The sequence below is a fragment of the Dioscorea cayenensis genome, chromosome 16 (assembly GCF_009730915.1).
Source record: "Dioscorea cayenensis subsp. rotundata cultivar TDr96_F1 chromosome 16, TDr96_F1_v2_PseudoChromosome.rev07_lg8_w22 25.fasta, whole genome shotgun sequence".
NCBI classification, from domain to species: Eukaryota; Viridiplantae; Streptophyta; class Magnoliopsida; order Dioscoreales; family Dioscoreaceae; genus Dioscorea; species Dioscorea cayenensis.
Window position 1 is genome coordinate 19,944,824 of NC_052486.1, and position 25,133 is coordinate 19,969,956.

General features: G+C 34.7%; 3 protein-coding genes across 3 annotated transcripts in view; 1 reads left to right on the forward strand and 2 right to left on the reverse strand.

Annotated features, from left to right (window-relative positions):
* Positions 1–1,667: 1,667 nt before the first annotated feature.
* Positions 1,668–16,319, forward strand: LOC120278608 (probable serine/threonine-protein kinase DDB_G0284251). Its single transcript, XM_039285350.1, has 22 exons — positions 1,668–1,989; positions 4,107–4,361; positions 4,442–4,566; positions 4,679–4,723; positions 5,037–5,118; positions 7,700–7,768; positions 7,960–8,130; positions 8,223–8,288; positions 9,446–9,514; positions 9,653–9,724; positions 9,804–9,865; positions 10,276–10,370; positions 10,626–10,899; positions 11,192–11,423; positions 11,510–11,548; positions 11,624–11,683; positions 13,335–13,433; positions 13,584–13,635; positions 13,711–13,763; positions 14,703–14,767; positions 15,543–15,594; positions 15,804–16,319. The coding sequence occupies exons 1-22, from the start codon at positions 1,813–1,815 to the stop codon at positions 15,870–15,872; spliced, it is 2,283 nt and encodes a 760-aa protein (XP_039141284.1). The 5' UTR covers positions 1,668–1,812; the 3' UTR covers positions 15,873–16,319.
* A 1,142-nt stretch (positions 16,320–17,461) lies between these two features.
* LOC120278609 lies at positions 17,462–18,520 on the reverse strand. Its single transcript, XM_039285351.1, has one exon. It carries the CDS (start codon positions 18,518–18,520, stop codon positions 17,462–17,464), a length of 1,059 nt encoding a protein of 352 aa, XP_039141285.1.
* Positions 18,521–18,557: 37 nt separating this feature from the next.
* Positions 18,558–25,133, reverse strand: part of LOC120279250 (DNA excision repair protein ERCC-1) — a 70,865-nt gene continuing 64,289 nt past the window's right edge. The window contains 5 exon segments of the mRNA XM_039286127.1: positions 18,558–18,742; positions 18,744–18,868; positions 20,235–20,303; positions 20,574–20,645; positions 21,329–21,428. Coding sequence (XP_039142061.1) covers positions 18,595–18,742; positions 18,744–18,868; positions 20,235–20,303; positions 20,574–20,645; positions 21,329–21,428 — 514 coding nt within the window. The 3' untranslated portion in view covers positions 18,558–18,594.

The window sequence follows — 25,133 nt, forward strand, 5'->3', positions numbered from 1 at the left end:
GTATATGTTTACTTTACTTATATTTTTTTTATTTAAAAAACTGTAAATTACTGCTATTTATTGAATTGCATTGTATGTGTTAATGTGATAATTCACAGTTATGGAGCAATAATAAAATGCTCAAACATATGAATAAATTTAGATTTTATTAAACTGTATAATTGAAAAAAGGGCATTTATTTAATAAAATCTAAATAATTATATTTTTAACCTTTTTGTGCTTGTTATGAAATTGATCTAGTAATTTACATTTTTTTTTAATTCTAACAATTCATTGGAAAAATGATATATTTCCAACTTCAACCATAATTATAGCATGTATATCACGGTTTGCAAAGTCAAGATCCCACTTTTTTGTTTTAACTTTAGATTTCGATAAAATGTAATTAAAATATTCAATCTTACTTCATAATATCTCCATGCACAATTTGTAATCATCACTTTTAAAAAATTCATTTACATGAAAAAAAAATTAAAACATATTTGCATGTATATCATTCACAAACCAATGTGAAAACACGCGAGACAATATAAATTTGGGGGGTTTTCACAAAATTACATTATTTATTTTAATTTTTTAATATATGCCTATATTTGGTGAGGATATATTTATATATATATATAATATGTTAAATGCAGATGTTTGTTCATAGAACGTTCGCAGTTGGTAACACAATGACACCTGAAAGAGAGACAAAATTACTGTACGTGCATCTAAAATCAAATCTATTCAATTTAAATTCAACGGCGATCAGCGAACGTTCGTAGAATTATTCAAAAGATGCAACCACATACATGTATATAAATTTTGAATAAAATGACATGATGATCACATTGCATTTTATTAATTATTTAAGTAATAAAAAATATAAATTTTCGTTTATATTAATTTATCTAATAAATTTAAGTAAAGCAATGAGTTGCATAAGATAGCCCAGTGAATTCTCACTTCAACTATAGCACACTTCACTTGGTCGTGAACTACTTGATATTGTAAAGCATTGTTCAAATACTATTTTACTGATATAACATATTTGTCACAAATAGATTTTAATTGCTCGATGTTAGTTCGCTCCATATAATAAATTTTTAAAGGTTGTTAAATCATCATATTTTTCAACATTGGATGGCTTTATAAAAAAAATTAATAAATTCATAGAAATACGATTTCATTATTTTCACGTCTGTGCTACACAAGACTAAGCTAAACACACCGATGAATAAAACTACTTTTTATTTTGGACATTAGCCATCACTTGAAAAGAAAAATATTACAAATATTTATCTAATCTTGTTCTTACCTTTATTTTTATTTTTATTTTTAAATAAATAAAAAAAAAAATGTATAATATTTAAATCGTACTCTACTGGTCACTTTCTATTCGAAATCTTTGTCAACTAGTTCATTTACTTTTAAAAATAAATCAATTTAATTTTTTTTGAAAATGATCTAATTAGTTCATATATTTTCAAAAATAAAGGAACTAATTAAAAAATCTAAAAAAACCTGATTCTCATGTCTAAATCCATAAAAAAAAACGAAAAATAGAAATCCATAATCTGACACACCAGAGGGTCCCACATTTCGCGGTCCCGTGTTGTACGGACCCACGCGCGCTGGTCTCCAAACGTCTCCCTCGTGCTTGCCACGTCATCATCCCCTCGGCATCTCCTCCTCCCTCTCTCGCTTCTTTCGCCTTCAAACTCGCCTTCAAATCTCTCTCTTTCTCTTTCTCTTTCTTGGTTTTCACTGCAGCTCTTGAAGCTTCTTCTTCGGCTTGCGACTGCGGTCAACGAGGGTTTGGCAAAGAGATGGGAATGGGGAGAGGAGCGAAGAAGAGGAGCTACTCGGCGTCGCCTGATGACTATCGCTTGCTCGAAGAGGTCGGCCATGGCGCCAGTGCTACCGTCTACCGGGCCATCTACTTGCCCACCAACGAGCTTCTCGCCGTCAAGTGCCTCGATCTTGATCGCTGCAATAGTAATCTGGTCTCTTCTCTCTCTCTCTCTACTGTTCTTGGCTTGTTTTTGGTCTTTTTTTTATTTATAAATTTTTTTTTTGGGTTGAATTCTTGGATCTTGATTGGTTTGATAGTTAATCTCGCTGTGATGTTTGAATATTTATTTATTTATTTATTTATTTTTTTTTTTGCGGGGGGTTGGTGCTTGATGAGATTGCGATTTGGATCTGCTTCGCTGTTTGACTTTGTTGTTTTGGACGTCTGAAGTCTCTGCCTTGGTGGTGATTGTTGTGAATTGATGTTAGTTTGTGATCCTTTTCATGCTTATGAATTGTGTATGAATTTAGTTCTATGCCACATCGGTTTTGGGCTTGTAGAGGAGTTACAAGTCTGAATTGTTTTGAGAATCCTCATTCAGCCTGGGAAAACTAGAAGATCTTCAAATACTTGAAAGTTTGAAACTTATGTTGTTCTTAGGTCTCCATACTATGGCTCATGATTTCTATTTACAGTCCCTGATAATTTGGAAAAAAAAACATACAAACTGTAAGAGATGACAGTAGAACAGAATTTCCAGTTTTATATAAAGATAGAATGGTACATTTGAAGAGGAGTCTTTACCAAGAGCTTAAGTGCCTCTACATCTGATAGAAATTAATTTTGTTTCGATCTATCTCACTGCAGACTCAGTAGTGATCTTGTCTGGATAATGAGCTCAAGGCAAAGACATGTTGCCCCAAAGTTTCCTGTATCTCATGCGGAAGTTCTAGGAATAGAGTGGTATTCATGATTCTATGCACTTAGATTCATTCTTGGAATACTATTTGCATCTGACTTTTCACACTCAGGCCTGTTGCATCAGCATCTTTATTTGCCAATGCCCTACAAGCTCATCTTGGTTGTTTGTATTAGTCTCCTTAACTTGCTTATAATTGCGCTTTGGTTTTTCACTAAATTATGCTTACTTAACCCTTCACTGAATATGTATGTATTTATTATTACAAAGTCGTCTAGGAGTTTGCTAGTTTGGTAACTATTGCACAGTTATCCACTCACTTTTTATGACAGATGTCTCGAGTTTTTGTTGTCTCATTTTTTCATTAAGGTGGAGAGAATTCTTCTAGTTGTCCACTATATTCCCCTCTTGAAATGTGATGCTTTTGCTTCCCAGCAACTAATTGTATTTGGCGTTGGATTGTTCATGAGAACTCGCAACCTCTTGTCTATTACCTAAAATATTTTCTCAATTGTATGTGAATCCAAAGTGAAATTATACCTTCCAATATGACAAAGAAAGAACCTGACTACAAAAATACACAACCATTTGCCTATTTTATATCTTGATTGAGAACTTCTTAGTTCTTGCGGAAAATTGGTTCTGTGGGATGTTGGAAAGGTATATTTTCTTAAAAGACATCTTAATGAGTAGCCAGGTAGGTTGAGGTGGGGTTGCAGCTAAAGGCTACTTGTTGTATTACTGTTTATTGTCAACGTTATGTCGCGTTCATGTTGGCCAACAATTCTTACACCATGTCCTATGTGCTTCCTAAGTGGGGTGACTTATGAATCCAGATGACCCATAGGCCATAATGCCTTCAGTTGGACGAAGACTTCAGTATGTATGGGAGAGATTTTGGGTCATGATATTCTGTTCATACAAAAAATGAAGTGTGTGTGAAACTAGGGTGGTTCATTATTTCTAATCCCAGTTTTATTACTGAAGTTACCAAACACATGCTTAAACATTGTTTTCATATATTTTCCATCTTTTTTTTTCCTTCAGTTGGGGCTAGAGCTCTCTTATCATTTGGAAAAGTCTTCTGACTCTTCTCCATACAGATAGGACATTGTTATACAAACTTTCATACAAGGCTAATTTTGCCTAGAGGTGGATGTGCCCTGTGCGCGTGCACACATACACTCAGAAAACAAAAAAGACTAAAGAAAATTGCTGGTCAAAAAATAAAAAAAAGGAAAAAAAAAAAGAAAAAGAGAACTGCATTTCTTTAGACTTGCCCATAAATATGAATGATATTAGTATTTATTTATATTGCACATAATATGAAACAATTGATGTGTTTATCTATGTGGCTTGAATGATGTTTGGTTGCTATCCTTTATGCTGATGAATGGTATGCTCTGCAGGATGACATCCGAAGGGAAGCTCAAACCATGAGCTTGATAGAACACCCTAACATAATACGGGCATGCTGTTCATTTGTTGTTGATAGCTACCTTTGGGTTGTGATGCCATTTATGGCAGAGGGCTCATGTTTTCATCTGATGAAGATAGCTTATCAAGATGGATTTGAGGAGTCTATCATTAGATCTATCCTGAAAGAGACTCTTATAGCTTTGGAGTATCTTCATAAACATGGGCACATACATCGGGATGTCAAGGTTAAATTTCAAATTTGTTGTACTGTTTTACTCTGATTATGTTTCCATATTTTTTTCTCATTGGATCTCTGTTGTTTCAGGCTGGGAACATTCTTCTTGATAGTTCTGGTCGGGTGAAACTTGGTGACTTTGGTGTTTCAGCATGCATGTTCGATAAAGGTGATAGGCAACGCTTAAGAAATACATTTGTGGGGACTCCATGTTGGTGAGATGCTGTTCCAATTTGCATCAATTTTCTGTAAAGTGTGCTTTTTAGATGAATGTGAGCTTTTTGGAGTGTTACTCAACACCAAATTTAATAGCCCTTCTTTGTGCAGGATGGCTCCAGAGGTCTTGCAGCCTGAAAGTGGATATGATTTCAAGTGAGTTTTACTAGCCTTTAGAAAATAATGCGCACAATATAATTTGATGAAGTCTGTGTCTGTGTTGGTCATGAGCCACTTCTTGATTGAATTAGAGAAGCAGCATATTTAATTGTGGATATATTATTTTGTTATCACTGTCGTTGCCTTATGGTCTTTTGATGTCTAGAGGTACAAATTTTGTGAAACTGCTTTATACCTTCTTTTTCATTTGAGGCGGAAACGAAATATTGACTCTTTGATATTATTTATGAAAATGGGTATTTGTCACAATGCTTACAACAACAGTGCCTCATCTATCGATATTTTTCAGAGCTGATATATGGTCATTTGGAATAACGGCTCTGGAGTTAGCTCATGGTCATGCTCCTTTTTCAAAATATCCTCCAATGAAGGTATGGTCTTTAGTTTTCTAGTGTTTTCAGTTATTAATAGTGTGCTATGGGGCATGTACTATAGATGAAACTAAAAGGAAAAACTATGTGCCATCTTACAAATTTGCTTTGTGTCATATTTGATACTTACTGATCTTTAAGACTGCAAGGCAGTGAATTCTTTTTTTAATTCAATCTTTAGTTTTATATTGTTCTTTACTATCTATTCTAAAAGCCTTGTTAGCACCAATTATTGCTTCCATCTCCAACTTACCCTCAGAGCTTGTTGTTCTTCTACTCAGGATGTGTTTAGCCCACCCACATGAACACTTGGAAATTCGTGATTGTGACATTGGTGCTACTTTGTGAGTGTTAGGTCATTAGGAAGTTTAAATTTTCAACGGTCTGATTAATGTTGGTTGTGCTTAGAAAATGAGGACTCTTAAAATAGTTGTTAACATGGCATCTGTCCTTTCCTGAAGTTGAAAGGAAGACCAGACCAGAAAAAATAAGATCAGAATCTAGGACTTCCTCAAAATTATACATTAAAAGATTTTGAATTATTAATAATGCGTAATGCAGCAAAAGAATGATTGTTTTGGAAGAATTGAATTTGTAATCATGCATACACCCACATTCTCAGGCACACTTCAGAATTACCAAAATGTTAAACTTCTGAGAGCTTAGATGACTTAAAAAACTTTTGACTTACAAAAGGATAGGTCAGGTCCTTCTCGATTTCCTATGAACTAATTACATCCTTAGTGATTATAGTATATTTATATCACTATGGTTTTATTTGGTTGGGAGCTAGAGTGTGAGGGAATTTCTTCTGAGAATTGTTTTATTGGGAAATTTTTTATATATGTTTACTACACTTTGACTTTATTAAAACTAATTAAAATAAATATTTCAAACTTTATTTATTTTATTATGTAATGATAATTATTTATTAATATTAATATTTTTGTAAAAATTAATTATGTTTTATAAAAAAGATGAATAGAATAACTTAAAGGTTGTTTGTTTGGAGAGTTGGACCAACCAAACTAGCCCTACATGATATCTCGAATTTTTATGGTGAAATACATTTTCAGGGAAGATTAAAGAACCGTGGGTGCACTTTCACCAAAGTTTATTTGTTTGGATTGGTTGAACAGATATGTAAGACCTATCTTTTGAGAGCACTGCAATTTGAACACAACGCTTTAATCTTAAAGGTGGTGTTTGTTTCTTAGTATTTGGAGTTACATGTAACTCCAAATACATTAAAAGACTAAAATCTTTTGTTTCAATGAATTGCATTTTCTCAATGTAACTTCAAATGCTTTCAAAACGTACGGATAGTGGATTTGGTTTTATTTGGTCGTAAAACCAAATCCTCCTTGTGGGAATCTTGCACGTGATCATCCACTGGCCTCAGGGGTAATCTCATCTTTTTCCTGAACGCCGCGCTTCAACATGTTCCTTCCGGTGATCCTCATCCAATCCTCATTAATTGCACTTCAATGCGGACCTTCGAACATCCACAGCTGATCCCCTGCCGTTGTGCTTCATATCCACATCTGATCCTTGCCACCGCGCTTCAACAAAAAGCTTCCAGAGATCCACTATCATGTTTGATCTGGGTTTTCTCTCACATACTATCTTCCCAAATCTCTTGGGTTTTCTGAGAATATATATAAAGTTCCAATCGAGGGCAAACTTTGGAGTTTAGAAGGGAAGAGATAGTGGACGGGTGGGGTGCGTGCATTCAAGGGTGGAGAGCAAGGAGCAACAGTGATGGTTGCAAGCATGATCCTAATTTTTTCATAAATTTATCTTCCCGTTCCTCTCATTTTTTGGGCACATAGTTTCTCAATATTTTCCATAATATTTTTTTAATAATAATAATAATAAATAACTAAAATAAATCATGTAATAATTAAATTTATAATTTTTAGTATAAACTAATGTGTCCAGTAATTAATTTAATAATAAAGTTCAATTAATATCCGATTAGTGTTAGATTTAATTCTTGATTTTGTTTTGTAATATATGAAAATATCTAAAATCTTAGGGGTAATTTCACCTAAGGTGATTATATACCTCAACTACATTTATAAATCCCTTCAATCAAACATAAAATTTTATAATACAGTAATCCCAATTACATCCGACCAAACACAAGATTTGATTGCACTGTATTTTGAAAACCAAGTATTTTCAGTTCCATTGTAATTGAAAATCCACTGTATTTAGAATTACATCCAATCAAACGCCACCAAAGTAGTTTTCCTTTCAAAATTATAATTCACTTGCTTATAAAACCTGTTAACAATGACAGTAAAACATTTGGAGTTACTAGTAAGGACCCAGTCACATTAAGGGCAATTACATATATATATATATTTTTTTAATTAGTTTGAAATTTTATACCATTTGTAACTTTCCCTGTTCTTTAAATTTTAGTGAGAACAAGGTAAATTTTTTCTCTTCGTTATTAATGAAAATTTCTTGTGGTTGATATGTATTTATTTGTGTTAATAAGTGTTCTTAGTGCAGCAGACAACGGGCTATAATGGGCTAAAGTTTTCTGATATAGTCTTCTACTTGAATATAGATTCTTTTGATGACCCTCCAAAATGCTCCTCCTGGACTTGACTATGAACGTGACAAAAAATTCTCAAAGGTATTACTCTTCTTTCTGCTTCCAAAAGTAATAAATTTATAAAGTTCTTTCATGCAAATAGAGGATTTTGAGGTGCACGTCTCACTTTTCTAATGATTTGAGTTTTTTTTTTCTTGAATTTTGGGATATATAGTCATTTAATGCATGATGTATATTTCTTTTCCTAACTAAGGATTTCCAGTTGTTATCAGTCATTCAAGGAAGTGGTTGCTATGTGTTTGGTGAAAGATCAAACGAAAAGGCCAACTGCAGAGAAATTATTAAAGCATTCATTTTTCAAACAAGCAAAGCCTTCGGAGCTGTCCTTAAAAAGTATTCTAGCTGACTTGCCACCACTCTGGGATCGTGTAAAGGCTCTTCAGGTCTGCAACCACTTCAGAGCACATGCCATTTATATCTTTTGCTGTTGCTAAGCCATTTGTAAATTTGTATTGAAGATTCTCTTCTTGTGCAGTTAAAAGATGCAGCACAATTAGCTCTCAAAAAGATGCCTTCTGCAGAACAGGAAGCATTATCACAGGTTTCTCTTAGTCTATCCCCTGAATATGTGGTCATGTTGTGGTTCTTCATTTCTGTTGAACAATATTGCTGTAATATGATGCTTGATTAGCACCATTAGCTTATCCTTGTTATGTGATGCTGATGAAATTTCATAGTAGCCTTCATTTAACAAATCTTGAAATAGATGCTGAAACATGCATTGCATGCCTGCTAACCAGTTGGATGTTTATAAAATCTGCTACCACATTATAAGCTGCAGTAGTTCTTAACCTATTTTTAACTTTCTAGTTTGGTGCATTTGGACATTAGGCCATGCACTGATGCTCATGGAAAGATTGAGTTCTGGCAGCCAGTTAGTTCTGAATTAGGACTTTTTGGCATTTACATTTCTATGAGATATAAATTATAATTCACTACCAGTTCCCTTTTTCTTTGATCTACTTAGGCCATAGCAGTTCCCTTTTTCTTTGATCCTGTTGGCTTTCAAGGAATATCTCTGTACAACGTAAAATTGTCAAACTAGTGAGGATTTGCTGCTTATTTTACCAGCTCATGTCTCCAGTGAGAGGCCATGAACATGGGCCAGTTTACCTGTGTGCAAGGGCTGCCTTATCATGTCTTTGATTATGGAAAGTTATTTGCAGAAATGATCCTTACTACATAATATAAACACTGTAGGGGTGTTTGGTTGGTGAGCTGCCCCAAACACTCAAAAGTTATCACATCAGTCCTTTTTTAAAATAATATTTAATTATTAAATAAAGATAGTTATTAATTAATTTTTTAAAATGTAGTAATATTATTAAATATCTATTATTAATTAAAAATTAAACTTTAACGTTAAAATATTTATTTTGATTAGCATTAATTAAGGCGTGGTCAACTTATATAAAAGTTTCTTCCCAAACCAAATTTCAAAAGATTCCATTAAACACTCTTACTCACCAGCCAACCCGTATATTTGAATCGAACAATAAAACAAAACATGTAAGAAATAAAATATCATTATGTTGTGTTCCAATGTGCCTTCCTCCTAAAACCATGCTTTTGGTACTTAATCTGGAAGGGAAGGAAAAAAAAAATTACTTTCAATCAATTGATGTTGGTCTGCTATTGAAAATGCGTAAAAATTCTCACTGTTTTAATTTCAAATGCATGATTTGGGTAATATGACAGAGTGAGTACCAAAGGGGTGTTAGTGCATGGAACTTTGATGTTGAAGATCTGAAAGCCCAAGCAGCAATGGTACCAGCATATTCTTTCCTTTTTTTTTCTCTCTCAATATCACTTCTATATAATTCTTACTATCTATATTGATTTCTTTTTTAATTTTCAATATATTTGCAATTGGAAAATTGAGTTTCTCTTTAATCTTTCTTGCAGATTGAAGATGATGAGGACCTTCCTAGAACAAAAGAGGATGATAAGGGACCAAAATTATTTTTTAATAATAAGGTTGTTGCTATTTTGGTGTGGACCCTTTGATTTTCCCCAGTGACTGAGTTCACTAATAGATGCTTGTATACATTGGCAGAGTTCATGTGATTCCACATTTAGTCATGGGCAATCAATATTTACTGATGAAAGTCAATATAAGTAAGTTGTCCTGCTCATTTGGATGTTATTTGTTTTGCTGCAATTAATAACTAGCTTCTTGTTTGACATATAGTATTTAAATGTGTTTCCTCCTACTAACCTTCCAATAAAAGAGTTGGCAAGACACCCCCTCCCTATGTGAGAGGTCTTGATGATTTGAGGAGTGATTGTGCCAAAAAAAAAAAGGTGCCTTGTCAACATTCGTCAAAAAAGAAAGAAAAAAAATATGTTTACTCCTTACGGACTATAACTGTAAAAAAAAAATTAGGAATTCTTCTATTTGCAAAGCAATTCAAGGCGGCACCATTTTTGCTTTTTATACTGTTAAGACTTAAGAGTTTTCCAACTACATTGCTATTTGCATTATGGAGTTACAGGCTTCAGATATTATGACATTTCATATTTTTCAGTTCCATCTCAGTCTGGTTTTTAAATATTTCCATTGAACCTATGACCTTAACACTAATTGATCTGTCTCACCCTAACACTGTCAAATTGGCTAAAAGTAATCTATCAAGTTACATTATCACCTGTTTTCCAACTTTACTGTTAACTGAAGGTTTTGATTAAAAAGTTCACTCTTCGTGAAATAAATAAGTTGTGTTATAAGTGTCAATTTACTTGATGGTGAAGTCAAGTTAGGTTATTTAGCTGTACTCTTGTGCAAGGGAATGCTCTTTTTTCTTGAACATGCTGCTGCAGCTTAATCTGCATGTTAGGCAGACTCTTTTGATGTAAGTTTTTTACTTCTCTTTTTCAGGGGAAATAATTGTGCCATGGAAGAGCCAATGGCTAGGGGCTTGGATACCAAAGATGAAATCTGTTGAAGCAGATATAATGGATTCTAGTAGTCACGAAAGGGTTGATTATGAAAACAGATTTAAAGATGATCCTTTACCATCAACATCAAAGCAGAGTACGGAGCCCAACCACTGGAAGAATGAAGTTGGAAAAAGGCACCAAACGTACAGTGGTCCACTACCTGGTACTGTGCACAATAATTCATCATCCGACAAGAGTTGGAGTGCTGAAAGGTTTTATTCTTTTCAACTTAGAGTTATATCAGATGTTATTGATGGATAATCTCTAGCAGTGTTATGCAGATACTTTTGCTCATTATTATTTCCTTATTTTCTGACATTTCCTGGTCTCTTTTACAAATTTGTATTTGGAAAAAAGGGCGTTTATATACTCTGATGCAGTTAATGTTTTTATACACCCATTTAAGTTCCTTCTTGTTTGGATCCATATATCATTTTGCTTTAAATTTTGAGGCTTTTCTTCTTAGGGGAAATATTAAAGGAGATCACTCTTATATTTTATCAGGTTTGACAATGACATTCAACTCGCAACAGATAAAAAAAGACGAGATGTGAGGAAATCTCCAAACTTAAGTGGCCCATTGATGCTCCCAAACCGTGCTTCTGCAAACAGCTTATCTGCTCCTATACGTTCTTCAGGAGGTATAGGAGATTCATTGGAGGACAAGTCAAAGGGCAACGTTATTCAAATAAAAGGCCGCTTTTCGGTTACATCCGAACATTTAGATCTTGTAAAGGTTAAGGTTTTCTTTTATTTATTTTGTTTCAATTTTGGAACAATAAATCAAATTCAGTTTTCACTAAACATGGATCTGCATTTTAGGATATCCCACTTTGTACAGTTGCACAAAGACCATCCCAGGTAGGCATCCTTTAACGAGCAATGTTTACCTACAAGTTCCATTATTCAACACTTCCTAATTTTGGAGGTTTTCAGGGGACCTCACTAAGAAAATCAGCCAGTGTGGGTGAGTGGCTTGTCCATTCAAAACAATTGGTATGCTGATTTACCTCATTTTGTTCTTATTATTTTCATATGAAGAATAAACTAAATTTATTTTGAATCAAGGTTGTGCGTTTCTTTAAAGGGCTTCTGTGTGCAATTTCATGTGACTGTTATTCAATGAGTAAACTGGTTATGTTTGACGCCAAATAAGATAGCTAAGCGGCAAAATCTGGGGTTATTGTTGATCAGCCTATTTTAGCATGAAATAGTATTTAAGTATAATTGGTGAACTTTATTGATGTTGCTTGTCATGGTAGAACAACAGTTAAATTTATGTCAGGGTTTGTGTCCAAATCTCTTTGCCACAAATAGCCCTCTTGCTATCCAATTGCTTCCACCCAATTTGCTTACTCAGGTAGTTGGTAGTGGAGCCTTTAGAAAATTCTTCTGTTCTGGTTAATGATGAATCGATGATCAACACATTCTTCAAAGGCAACATGGTTGTTGTGGTGTGTATGTAGGACCAATCTTATCTGAATATGTTGTATTGAGGGTTCAGAAATATGCCCATGTTGGTTCCTGAGTATGCTATTCTTTCTGTAAAATGTCATAGGTGAGTGGGACATGTCGGATAGTATGTGATGTATTAGTTGCAGTCACCTGCTAAGGTGTAGAGTAGTAAAAAGAAGATAATGAAGAAAAATAAAATGTGAATGTTAGATTTACTAATAGTCCACATTGGTTAATTTGGAAAATATGGAATTGAATATATAAGCCTAGGTGTCTTCATCCTATCAACTTAAACTTTTAGGTTGAATGGAGCCTAGATTATGAATAGGAGATAACCCCACTATCCATTTCTCACCACTCTCAATCAAGCATGTAAGAAAATTAGAGCGGGCTGTTATATATATATATATATATATATATATGCAGATGTGATTAAGAAACCCTGGTTCTAATCGGACAAATCATAGCCATAGTCAAACTAAGAATATAGTTTGCAACAGGTCATATAATAGTTTTAGCTTTTTAATATATCTACGTTTGCCTAATCTCTTTAGCTGAACACCTTAGCATGCTTGGCTGCTTGACAAACACATCCTCATCCAAGTAACATTGATTAGGGCATGTGGGAGACAAGAAAGGGAACACATGTTGGGTTTCTTTAATATTGTCTTAGATTTTACTATCGTGAAAGTTGAATTAAAAGATATTGCTGAACCTTCAACAGGTTTTTCAAATCAGATATAGTGATATTAACGTGCATGCTTGTGGATATGGAATATAACTGCTAAAAATAGTGTAAAAAAATGCGTAGAGCTAGTATAATACATTTTTTTTTCTGTAGATGCATGGCTATAAGAATGACAAGTTTTTTTGCTACTAGTTGAGATGTCTGCTACACCTGCTCATTATCTCCTGTACAGAGTACCGGATTTTGATGTTTCTGATGTATGGTAAGTTATGAATCAATTGCCTGAGAACTGTACAACCCTTAATATAACTGTGTAACTGTTGTTGAAGAACATTTTGCTTGAGATTTATGATTCAATTTTAGAAAATATGATTTTTTTTTCCCCATAAGTCAATGTGCTGTTGATGGAGCATATAATTTCCTGATGATGCTTATACGATTGCCTTCTGTATTGAGCTCTAAGATGAAATTATTACTTACTGGCCAAAGCTATTGTCATTTCAGCCAGGCAGCCAGCAACTGAAGGAACGCAACAATTCTCTACATGCATCTGTTCTCATGCCTCACATTCAGAATCTTTTTCAGCAGACTTCTTTTCAACAAGTACAGCCATTGTCTTCTGAACATTTGAAAATTCACTATTGTGCACTTTCAAGCAAAGATTGAATATTTCCGATAAGCATCATGTTCTTGTTGGATGTTGCTATTTAAGGGACTTCTTTATTGACAAAAACTTGTCTGATTCACTTTCAGGATCTCCTTGTGAATTTGCTGAATACACTACAGCAGAATGATGCTGTTGATGGTTAGTCTTAATTTCTTCCCTTTGTGACAATATTATTATGTGCAACAGTACTGAGACACACTGAATGATTTGCAGCAGTTCAGAATGGAATGGCTTCCCAAGTATCAAATCTGGAGAATGATTTGCTTGTAAGCAATATCTTTTTCATTCTCTGAAGTTATTGCATCTCCAGTGTAGTAGAAAATAAGCAATATCTGTACATACCTAAAGCTGAGCTTGGGGCCCAAACAATGAATGGCACCTCCCTTAGGCGGGCTTGCAAGGAATCTGGGCCTCAAAACTTGTTCATTTATTGCCATATTTCTGATTCTAGATCTCTTCTTGAATGCATTAGGTTAGGCTGTTAGATGTCTAACTCTGAACAAACTTAAAGCTCACTTTCACGGTCAGTTATAACTATCACATCCTATTCATGAACTGAGGTAATGTTCCTTGTTGTCAATTCTCTCACAGAATTAGCCTTCACACTGAGAAATCGCTGATTAGAGCTAAGGTCTCTGAATAAAGCCCCTTTTTCCTGTGTAATTGGAGCTTCTGAGTTACCTCTATTTAAGTTGTAAGTTTGACATGAATCATATGGCATTGCAAGATGGGCTTAGTGAATCTAGTTTTTAGGTTAACTTGTTATTTTCTTCACTTTGAAGTTTAGCGTCATTTGATTTGAGCATTGCAAGATAATGATCTTATTAGAGATATAGATACAGATCCTTTGGCAAGTTTGATATCACCAAACACTTGATGACCTTTGGCAATATTCTGAATGTGTACCAAAAATTACAGCGACTTCATGTTTTCCATGTGCAGACAATATCAAGCACCATATGATATGCTTTTCTTGGTGTATATGCTTTTAATTTTGTACCGAATGCTTTTAGGTGTAACACCTATTATGATTCAGCTACTTCATTTTCTATTCTATAGTTCAAACGGATGTTATAGACAATATGGAACTCACTTTATTCATTCTGCACATGTGCATGTTATGGTGTTTCAACTACAATAAAGAGAAGTTAAGTGAAGCTAAGTGCTTGTGAATTAAATAAATCCCAAGTCATTATCTGTGATAGGTTGAAACAGCAACCTCTGAAAGGGAGCGCCTGTTGCTTGTCAAGATTGCAGACCTGCAAGCCAGGTATGCCATTTCATCTTAAACCAGCCATTTCTGAGTAGACATTTGCAGAAGGGCAGAATTTTGAAGTTATTTGTGGACAAAGGTGCTTGACAAGACATTGATTAAACATCTGGAACGGGTTTTATGTCCTTGGAAATTACAATGATTTCTGATTTCACACACTTGCCAGGGACATGCTTAAGAAAATGAAGTGGACCTTGAACCTTCAGCATTAATAGTTGACAACATTCCACTTGTAGCAGAATTTTTAAATTTAGTCATTCTGTACTCTCCACATCCTACTAAAGATATAAAGGAGCTTAGTGTGTTGTGCATAGACTTTGTGCCTCAATTCTTGTCAATTGAGCCTGCTTTTGCATCAAACTCAAAAAGAGAGTGAGAAGGGACTTATAATAAATAATTATCCAGCATTTCATTGGCATGTATAATGAAATAAGGTATTTCAATGAGTCCATATTTTTATGTGTCTTTCTTAGGTAGAGACAAACCTGAAGTTTTAGGTTGGGGTGTCATCTTCTGATCGGGTTTTACTCACATTATGTCTTGGCCTAGGTGCTGAACTAACTCTGAGGTACTTGGTTTGGTTATTAAGTTTGTTGGGGAAGAATGTTGGTCATGCATGCAAAAGTCCCTTTCATGCTCATCTATGTTCATTTTTTTCTAAAGAAAAAGAAAATGTAGAAAAAAATTGTAATTAGATACAGTGCTATAATTTCTCATTTCTCATTTAAGAAGTAGGATTATATTTATAATAAATGAACACTTTTTTATGCAGGATGAACAGTTTAACTGATGAATTGGTTGCAGCAAAACTAAAGCACCTTCAGGTGAGTTACATGTTTTATTCATAATTGATTTCTTAACAAAAATAGCCAAATCTACTTATAAATATGTTGCAATAAATTAAAAGCTAAAGTTTGACATGTATATCATTCTTCTAATTTTATCATGTGAAATGGTGACCTTCAAAATACTTGATTCCAGCTGTTATTTTGGCAATTGTACTCATTGTACCCTCCCTGCCCTTCCTCTCCAGTTACAGCAACAGCTCAATGCAGTTTGTTCTCGAGAAGACGATGATGACTTGATAAAAGAGGAAACCTGACTTTGAAAAGTTTCTAAGCCACAAGACAGAATCTCTATAAGTTATCGATACAATCCTTGGCGAGGAAATCTTTTGCGACTACTCTCTTTTGCTGGTCAAGATATGGATGCAAGCACCAGCAGAAGCTTTGTGCTTGACGCATCTTTGCTTGGCTCAGCACTTGAATGTTTGATCAATTGCCAGCTTATAAATTATGTTGTCTTTTTTATTTTTATTTTTCTTTGTGTTGATGTTGATAGAACATACTTGGTTTGTTGCTTTGGAGTGGCTTGCGATGTACCAGGCCGTTTGTTTGAGTATTCATTAATGATTAGTCTAATAAGTATGTCAGCCCATCTTCAGTCAGTAAACTGATTAGTCAGATGGCTGTTGTATCTATTTTTGAGAATTTGTAATGTAATTTTTCTCATGAAGAATCTGTTTTACATGAGAGCAAATTTGCCACCATTTGTTTGGTTTGAAAGAATTAATCATTTTGTAAGAGTTTTTTTTTTTAAAAAAAAATTTTATACAAAACTCTCAAATAAATGTTTTAAAGTTAAAGAAAAAAAACATTCTTTTCAATTAATAATATATATAGGGTATTTGGGTTGGGTGGCTTGAGGTTGGGACCAGATGCGTCTACTTCTCAACAAAGCCCCCACTTCCAATTGAGAAGTAGATTTTGAATTTGAATGGGTAGGATATCTGATTTAGTCCATTTAATATGGTGAATGTATTTTTTTGGTCTGTTTAATATAATTTGTTTTTAGGAGATTCTTTTATTTTAATATTTGAGAAATATAAGTCTCTCTCACTAATATAATTTGTTCTTTGGAGGTATCTATGAGGATTTATATTTTTCAAATATTAAAATTGAAGAATCTCCTAGGACAAATCATATTAGAAGGGATCAAATAGGCAAACTAACTATATTAGAGGGACTAAATAAAATTTTATTTTTTAATGCTATGTGACTTCACAACTTTAGGAAGTAGGTGAAAATTCAGATTATAATTTATGCCCAGGAAACTCCCGAGCAAATATATATTAAATCCAAAACATAGACCAATCTATCTTACTAATAAGTAATTATATTTTTAGAAAATACATTTCCCCCTTTATTTCTTTAAAAAAAAACTTAATTTTTATATTATCTAAACAATAAAATAAAATTCCCCACTAAATTATAAATTATAAATCACAAACTCCTACTTTACTGGTTATGATTTACATATTAAGATATAAGGTTTTCAAATTTTAAGTATATAATTCTATAGTATTTAGATTTAAATTTTTAAGATTTTACATAAAATTTAATATATAATGTTTTATAATTTTTAGAGTATAAATAATTTATACAGTTTAGATTTGAAATTTATGGAAAAAAAAATGGTGAAGATGATGGAAAGTGCTAACTTGACATCAAATAAAGCCCATTCAGTAAACCTGACATGTAAATATAACATTACTCCTTGCCAATTTATCTATGATACAATTCTATCACAAAATCAAGAAAATCATTTAACAATAATTACATGAACACATTCTCTTGACAGGAGAGCACGAAGCTAAAGAGAAACAAAAGAAAACCAAAAAACAAAGAGGGCTCAAAAGCTAAGATTGTGGAGCAAACAAAGCTCCTCAATCCAAAATGGCCGATCAAAGCCCCTGTAGAAAAAGAGACGAGTGAGGGTTTGATTTCCGAAATTTGCAAGAGTGTCAGCAAAAGAATTAAGATCTCTGGAGATGGTGTGGATGGAAGCATTTGGGAACAACGCAGAGTTTCTCCTCATGGGATGGAACTCAGAGTTGACATGCCAAGCAAAGCTGATATTGAAATGATTCAGAAGTTGTGCCACCCCTGGGCAGTCACAGAAAACCATATTTGGCGTCCAACCATTATCAGTGCAAGTATTGAAGGCGAAGTTGATAGCAGCAATCTTAGCCTGCAGGGGAGAGGAAGAGGAGATGCCCCTGGAGCATGCAGCTAAAACACGATTAGAATTAGTGAGGATTAAGAAACCTAAACCAGCGGCCGAAGAGTCCACCGACCAAGATGCATCAGTAAAAATGACAATGGAGCCAGAATTAGAGCTAAGAAGAGCACACTCCCTGGTAGCTAGTCTGTTGAAGTCTGTACAGATTGCCCAAGCCCGAGGGAGAATAACACTGGTATTGAGAGGTTCATTCCTAAAAACAAGGTTGCAACGTTGCTTCCAGATAAGCCATAAGATAGTAGCAATAAGAGCTTTGGACCAAGGGTCACTGATAGTCAAAAGCCAAGCACCTGTGCTAAGAGAGTCAATAAAATGTGAAGGTAAATTAATCTTAGCAAACAGGTCGTGCCAGCAAAGAAGAATCTTAGGGCAGGACCAGAATAGGTGAACAGCAGTTTCAGGTTCCAACCCACAAAGGGGGCATGGGTTATTTCGACCAATGTTTAAATTATAAAGATAGGAATAAGTGGAGAGTTTGCCATGAGCAAGCTTCCAGATATGAACCTTGATACGCGGGATGACCGGAAGTCTCCAAATTTCATGCCAGCCAATCCAAGAATTAGAGGAATAAGTGGAACAAAGATTTCTGCTAAGATGATTATATACCGTAGAAGCAACAGAAGCATTACAGGAATAAGTAGAACAAAGATTTCTGCTGCATGAACACATTCTCTGCAAGCAAGACTCTAATACGAGCTTTTGGAGGGTTGGGGGTCAGGGGAATGGGAAACCACCATCCTGACTTACAACTGTGTACTTTCTCCCCGATCTGGTTTTTGTACTTTGTCGGCGTATTTGGCGAAAGCAGCAGTCAATGCTGATCTCACATTTGGACTAGAAACTTTACTGTCATTGCTTGCATCCAACTTCTCGCCCTCTGCTACTAAACTCATTGCTTTTCCCGGGCAACACTTCTTCAGTGTCTTTCTCCCGGACATGAGCTTCGGACACATCAACAGAGCATCGGCTGGACACCCGTTTAAATGGCTCATGGAATGTATCGTAAAGACGTTTTACCTGGAAAAAAAATTGAACAGTACAAAACTTTATTGTATTGATGGTGGCACAACTCAACATTGGTATCAAGAGGTTCTTCAAATAAATCAAATCCTAATAAGCAATCAGCTGACATTCAGAACTCGTAAATAGAAAATTAAGATTTCCTTAAGGAGTTCTGGGGATAAAGAAAAAGCCACGAGAGCGGTATGCTGACACAAGGCTTTAATGTGATACTGCTGGCAGAAACAGACTTAAATTAATACACGAAGGCCTCCAAAGTGAACAAGGGCCTATGCTTTGTAAGGTGCATGGGAATTCACATACATCTAGCAATGCTATTTATACAAACTAGACTTTTTACACAAACCCTAATGAGCTGTCATCTACATGGTAACCTTGAGAGATGTTCTAAATCATAAGGAAAAAGCAATGGTTATTATTCAGTTGGGAAATGAATTTGAGAAGTCTAGACTCTAGTTTATCAAAATAACAGTGCCTGTGTATGCACCTGGTCCGATACCAATATGAAATGGTTGGACCTTGTGCTGGTTGAGCATAGCTTACGTATTAGAATATGAGTCGAGTTCATGAAACAAAAGCTAAAAGAACTCCATCCAAGCTACAAGATAGAATACAAGGCTCTCAACATGCTGTGTAATGAAAATTCTCAACTAAGGGATAGAACACAAGGTTGAGTCATGTATTCAAAGGCTAGAGAAAAAGAACCAGGTTCAAACAGTTTTGATGCCTAAAAGAAAACTGTCCATATTCACACCAAACGAGAGCCAAAGCGCCGACTTGGTCCAATAAGAACCTCCAACAAGCAATCCTTGTTAACTACACAAATAACATGGGTAAAAGATTTATTTGTCAAGATTAATGTGCATTCTTTCTGATCTCTTCCCTAAGAATTATAATTAAAAGCTAATTGTAGTCAACCCTGGCAATTGTGTGAAAACATAAGCTACTGATCTTTTCTAATGCTTCAATTATTTATTTATTTATTTTTTATGTAAATATACCATTTAAGTTGACACATGGTTAATACGTATGACCAGTGTAAAAAATAGAAATCCTCGAAAACATTGCCTATGATGTCAGATTCCATTATATTTGATGTTCATATCTCAAGAATGATTCTGAAAAGTACTAGAATCAGAAAAGCCATCAAAATGCTTAAACTAAACAATTGATGATGTCTTTTATGGAACTACACTTGCAATGGAAATTATGCTAATAAAACAACAAGGAAAAAAAAATTATATTATAAAGAAGAAAGGTGATGAAACTATAACACGCACCAAGTAAATTAACAAACCAAATATAGAATTTGATGATAGACAACTACGATTAACTTCTTGAATCACAAAATATGACATACTACCTTTCGCTCACCAATACCAGGGCATCGAGCTAAATCTTCCATAGAAGAATCCATAATTCCTGAAAGTGACTGCAATAAGCAAATAACAATTGGTTTAGTAGAAACCCACATTCACAAGACCAGCACTTATAAATAGATGATTTAAAAAACAGTCATGCTGCCTTCTTGTGAATGATTTAACAGAACAAGCAGCCCAAAAAAAGGGTTAATTCCTGAAGTCATAATCATCCCAAATTCAAAAAGGAGGCTTCTTTTCTCAACAGCAATATGCAAGAGTCTCAAGAATACGACACCAGATATAAGCATGCATATTTGTTTTGACTAAATTATCAGGCTTACCCCAAAAGCAGAGCCAAGTGTAACAACATCAGTCTTATTAACATGTCGAACAGTTGTCAGTGCATGAGTCAGCTACAAAACAAAAAGTGGTTTATAATAAATTAATATAGGAACATAAAATAGAAAAACTGAACAGTTTCAAGAAGAAGACCAGACACTTTTGACAGCATATAATGATCATGAAAATTAACTAAACAGCAAAGCAACTGATGGACACGGATACTATTACCTGAGGACATACTTTTAGTGAGTGCTATGCAAACAAAAATTATCTTGGCATTTACTGATGATTAAAGACTCTGCAACAGATTTGTGTACAAGAGAGGAAGGAGGTGCTTTGTACTGTGATTTGCTACATGTTGAGATTAAGTGACAAACATACAACACTGAACACCCTGAAAGGAAGTCAGAAAGTTATCTTGGCAAACAAAAATGACAGTTTTTAGCATTTGGGAGAAGCATATAAATTTGATTACTAGGTCAAAATTAACAATTATCAAAATGATGGTTTTTCCTTTCCCAGTTGAGAAGAACATATAATTGAGACTTTCCTATGATAGAAACTCTGGTGTAAAAGATTGGAGTCTAATTAAAAAGCATACTAATAGATTTTTTTTTATTTTTAAATGATGAATATTGATTTTGTTGGTTCACATAAATTCAAGATAACTTTTCCTAATGAAAACGGAATGCCATATGCACTAATTTTACGCCCTAAGCTGGCTTTCAATCAAATAGAGAAATAATCCAAGTACCCTTGATAGATAGTCGGTATCCATTTGCTCACGAATACTATCTGCAGGTTTGTTTTCATAAACTTTTATGGTCTCTAAGTACCGACCACACTCCTCCAAGCTGGAAAAAAAAAAAGAAAGGTGATTTGTGAGAATAACATGAGTGCGTCACCACTTGCTTGAGCTACTTGAAAGAGAGTATAATAAATAAAAGGGAAGCAAAGGCATGCCATAACATTGAACAACACATGGTAACAAAAAATGTATCTGGCAAAAAGGAAGCTAACAACCAACAGGAAGATCACAGATTCGACAGGTGAAATCTGATCATCTGGTAAAATTTACAAACATATTTATTGCAGTGAAAAATGGCAGTTCCCATTTACAATCATGTGAAAGACACCAAGCCAAAAGTCTGTTAAATGTCATTTTACACTGTTCTTCAAGGAATCACATTTAACAAAAAATTCCGGATACACTCTTCAAGCTATCTTCATGTATGCATCTAGGTTTTAGCTCAAAGTGCAAATTGCCTCTTTTTTGTGTGAAAAGATATGTATTAACAATGAGAAATTCTTAAAAGTGCTTAAACTACAAAGCTTATTGGCAATTGAAAACAATAGCAAAGGCATTTTCTTATTTTACCATTTTCTGCTAGCAGTAACACCAACACTTAATATTAGGCATGAATACAAATAAGAACTCCCAAGTTCTGATATGTTGAACATGGTTTAAGGTCCACAAGAAGACTCATTACAAGGCCCAACAATAGAAGATTATGAGGTGGGAGAAGAAGCTGAGTACAACAAATATAAATATATATATACTATGATTGATATCCTCCTAATTTGGGAAAAAAGTTAATCATATAATGGTTGATATCCTAATTCGAAGAAACAAATAATCTTATTGGCTGGACTTCTAATAAGAGAAAGAATCAAGAAGAATTGTATGAAATTGCATGCAGGGGAAGAAATCAAAAGAGAATTGCATGCAGTTTGCATCTTAATTAGAGGGACCTACATGCAAAGTTTTGGCTATAAAAGAAAGGAAGCCCTATGCTTTTGTAATTCAATCTTTTAGCCAATGTTATAGTGATTGTAGTTTCATAGTTTCTAATAGCAATAGAGTTCTTTTAATCTAGTTTCATGGTATAGGTTTGTTGAGCTCATACCTTGGGTAGTTATTGACACATGATTCCAACATTGGTGCTTTCATTGAGAGATGTGTCACGTTTGAAATTCCTCATGAAGAGCACATTTTATTTCACACAAACTATCAACTTCAGCAATCAATACCTCAATGGCAGGCGGTAAACACGCATCCTCAAGCACTTGAGACCCTTTAAGTCCAAGCTTTGGAGGAAAGAATTAGACAAAAGAGCAACTATTCCAAGCCATGACAGGAAGCCATGTATTTAATAATACAGGCAGCCATGGTAGCAGCAATACAGTAGCTGTTGGAAATATAGTCCCACGTCGATTGTGTGATAGAAGTGTAATGGGTTTATATATAGGTATAGGGGTTGAGCCACTAAGTCTTGAGACTTTTTGATGTAAGACCCCTAAGCTTATGTAACACCCATATAGGACCCATTAGTACAAAATATAAAATCTTAACATGGTATCAGAGAAATATAGTGGAGCCCAATATATATATTTAAAAAAAGAAAAAGAAAAAAAGGACCTTTGAGACACAAGTGGTGTACAAGTCCATGTGTCGTGTGTAGGACCTTTGAGACACAAAGTAGTGTAAAAGTCCTGGTAAAAACAGGCCTCTGGTGTACAAATCTGAGAAAGTTCAAACTAAAAAAATAACCCAGTTGAACTTGAGGAAGGATGTTGGAAACATAGTCCCACATCGGTTGTGTGATAGAAGTGTAATGGGTTTATATATAGGTATAGGGGTTGAGCCACTAAGTCTTAAGACTTTTTGGTGTAAAACCCCTATGCTTATGTACATCCATATAGGGCCCACTAGTACAAAATATAAAATCTTAACAGTAGCAACCAAAGAGCCATGTGCAAGCTATGCAAGCCTCGTAATTTCATCCTCAGAAAGAGTCAATGAGTGTCCATGCTCAAAGAAGATATTTTGAGGAGAAGATAGTGTATGAGATGGAGAAAGCTGCCAACAACCACCTCTATGGGTTGTAAAGACTAAGCATCAAGTCCACCATGGCCCAACTCTAGTAAAGGGGCCAAACCAAGTGGCAGCCTAAGCCCATGAATATAAGGAATATGAAGAGCTTGGATGGACGGTAGGCCATAGAGACTTCCAAGAGCAACACCAACAAGAGGATAGATATCTTAAATCCAAACCTCCAAGATTTTGCTTTTGGATCACAATCTTTGTTATGATCTACTTTGAATCTTTGATTCAATAACTTCATAAGCATAAGGTAACCTTATCAATGTATCACCTTATAGGTACAGTTATTTCTTAAATATGAAGATCGAGGGATAAGTGACCAAGATGTTATGACAATGTTTGAACCACCCATGCCAAAGCCTTTTCAGCTCCCCGGTCTCACTAATAAATAGAAAGATGACATATGGCACAGGGCACATGACACTTTTGAACAAATTACTAAAAGCTCAATAAATCCACTGTAAAGGACAAGTTCCCAAGAATTACTATTGATGACACGCTTGATGAATCAGGAGGAACTCGATTCTTTTCCAAATTAGATCTACAGTCTGGACACCATCAAGTTTGAGCTCATGAGGCCAATGTGCACAAAACCGCCTTTTAGACCCACTCTAGACACTAAAAATATTTGGTGATGCCATTGGTCTATGCAATGTGACCGCTACCTTCTAAGCACCCATAAGCCATCCATTCCAACCATTTTCCCCAAGGTTTGTGCGTGTATGTTTTGATGATATTCTCATTTGTTCCATTTACAGCGCATTCATACACAACATTGGAAACAAGAGTTGAAGATATTGGAAAGCCTTCATTTTACATAAAGTTAAGTATGCCTTTCTTCAAGGAAAAATGGAATGCATGGCCACAAAATTTCTTGTGAAGGAATAAAATTTGATGACCAAAGGATAGTGACAACTAGGAAAAGACCAATTCTAAAAAATTTCATGGAGCTTTACCGGTTTTGGGGTTTAATTGACTCCTGAAAATCTGTTAAGAATTATCGGACAATTACTAAGCCATTGACCCGACTACTCGAGAAAGAGGAGTTTCATTGGCCAAATGAGAATAGGGCCGCCTTTTAAGCTGCCAAATAAGCCATGTAGGCCACCTTAGTGGTTGCTATGCCAAACTTTGATCTCACATTCGAGGTGCACTATGATGCGTGTGACATTGATATAGCAGCTGCGTTGACACAAGCCAGACAACCTCTGGCCTATTTATTGAGAGTTTTAGATCTCATGAATAAAGGAGGGAGTACCAATGGTTAGAAGATGTTCATGATCACTGAGGTGATGCGAGTATGAGAACCTTATATTCTTCGGTGAAAAATTTGTATAATCAACGACCAATAACCACTCAAGCACCTTATGGAGCAATAAATTGTTACCTTTGAGGTACAAAAGCAGGTTGGAAAACAATTGGGATTTGAATATGAAGTTCAATACCATCCCAGGGACGAACATAAAGTCGCAGATGCTTAATTTAGATGCTCAAGTAGTCTCTAATCGACAAGGATTTTAAGGACAATTTGGAGAATTTGGGATGAAATTAAAGCCGCTAGTGGGTAAACACATTGGTCCAAAAAATATTGACAAAACTAGAAGCCAACCCAATTATCCTTCCCAAGCGTCTAGTGAAAACAACTTATTGTTTTTTTTAATGGTGGAATCATCAT

What these genes read in the sequence shown, in the direction of transcription:
- LOC120278608 (XM_039285350.1), top strand. Translation starts at nt 1,813, where the DNA reads ATGGGAATGGGGAGAGGAGCGAAGAAGAGGAGCTACTCGGCGTCGCCT. An exon ending in ACATACATCGGGATGTCAAG is followed by an intron (nt 4,362 to 4,441) that starts GTTAAATTTCAA and finishes CTGTTGTTTCAG; the next exon opens with GCTGGGAACATTCTTCTTGA. An exon ending in GTGACAAAAAATTCTCAAAG is followed by an intron (nt 7,769 to 7,959) that starts GTATTACTCTTC and finishes AGTTGTTATCAG; the next exon opens with TCATTCAAGGAAGTGGTTGC.
- LOC120278609 (XM_039285351.1), bottom strand. Translation starts at nt 18,520, where the DNA reads ATGTGTTCATGCAGCAGAAATCTTTGTTCTACTTATTCCTGTAATGCT.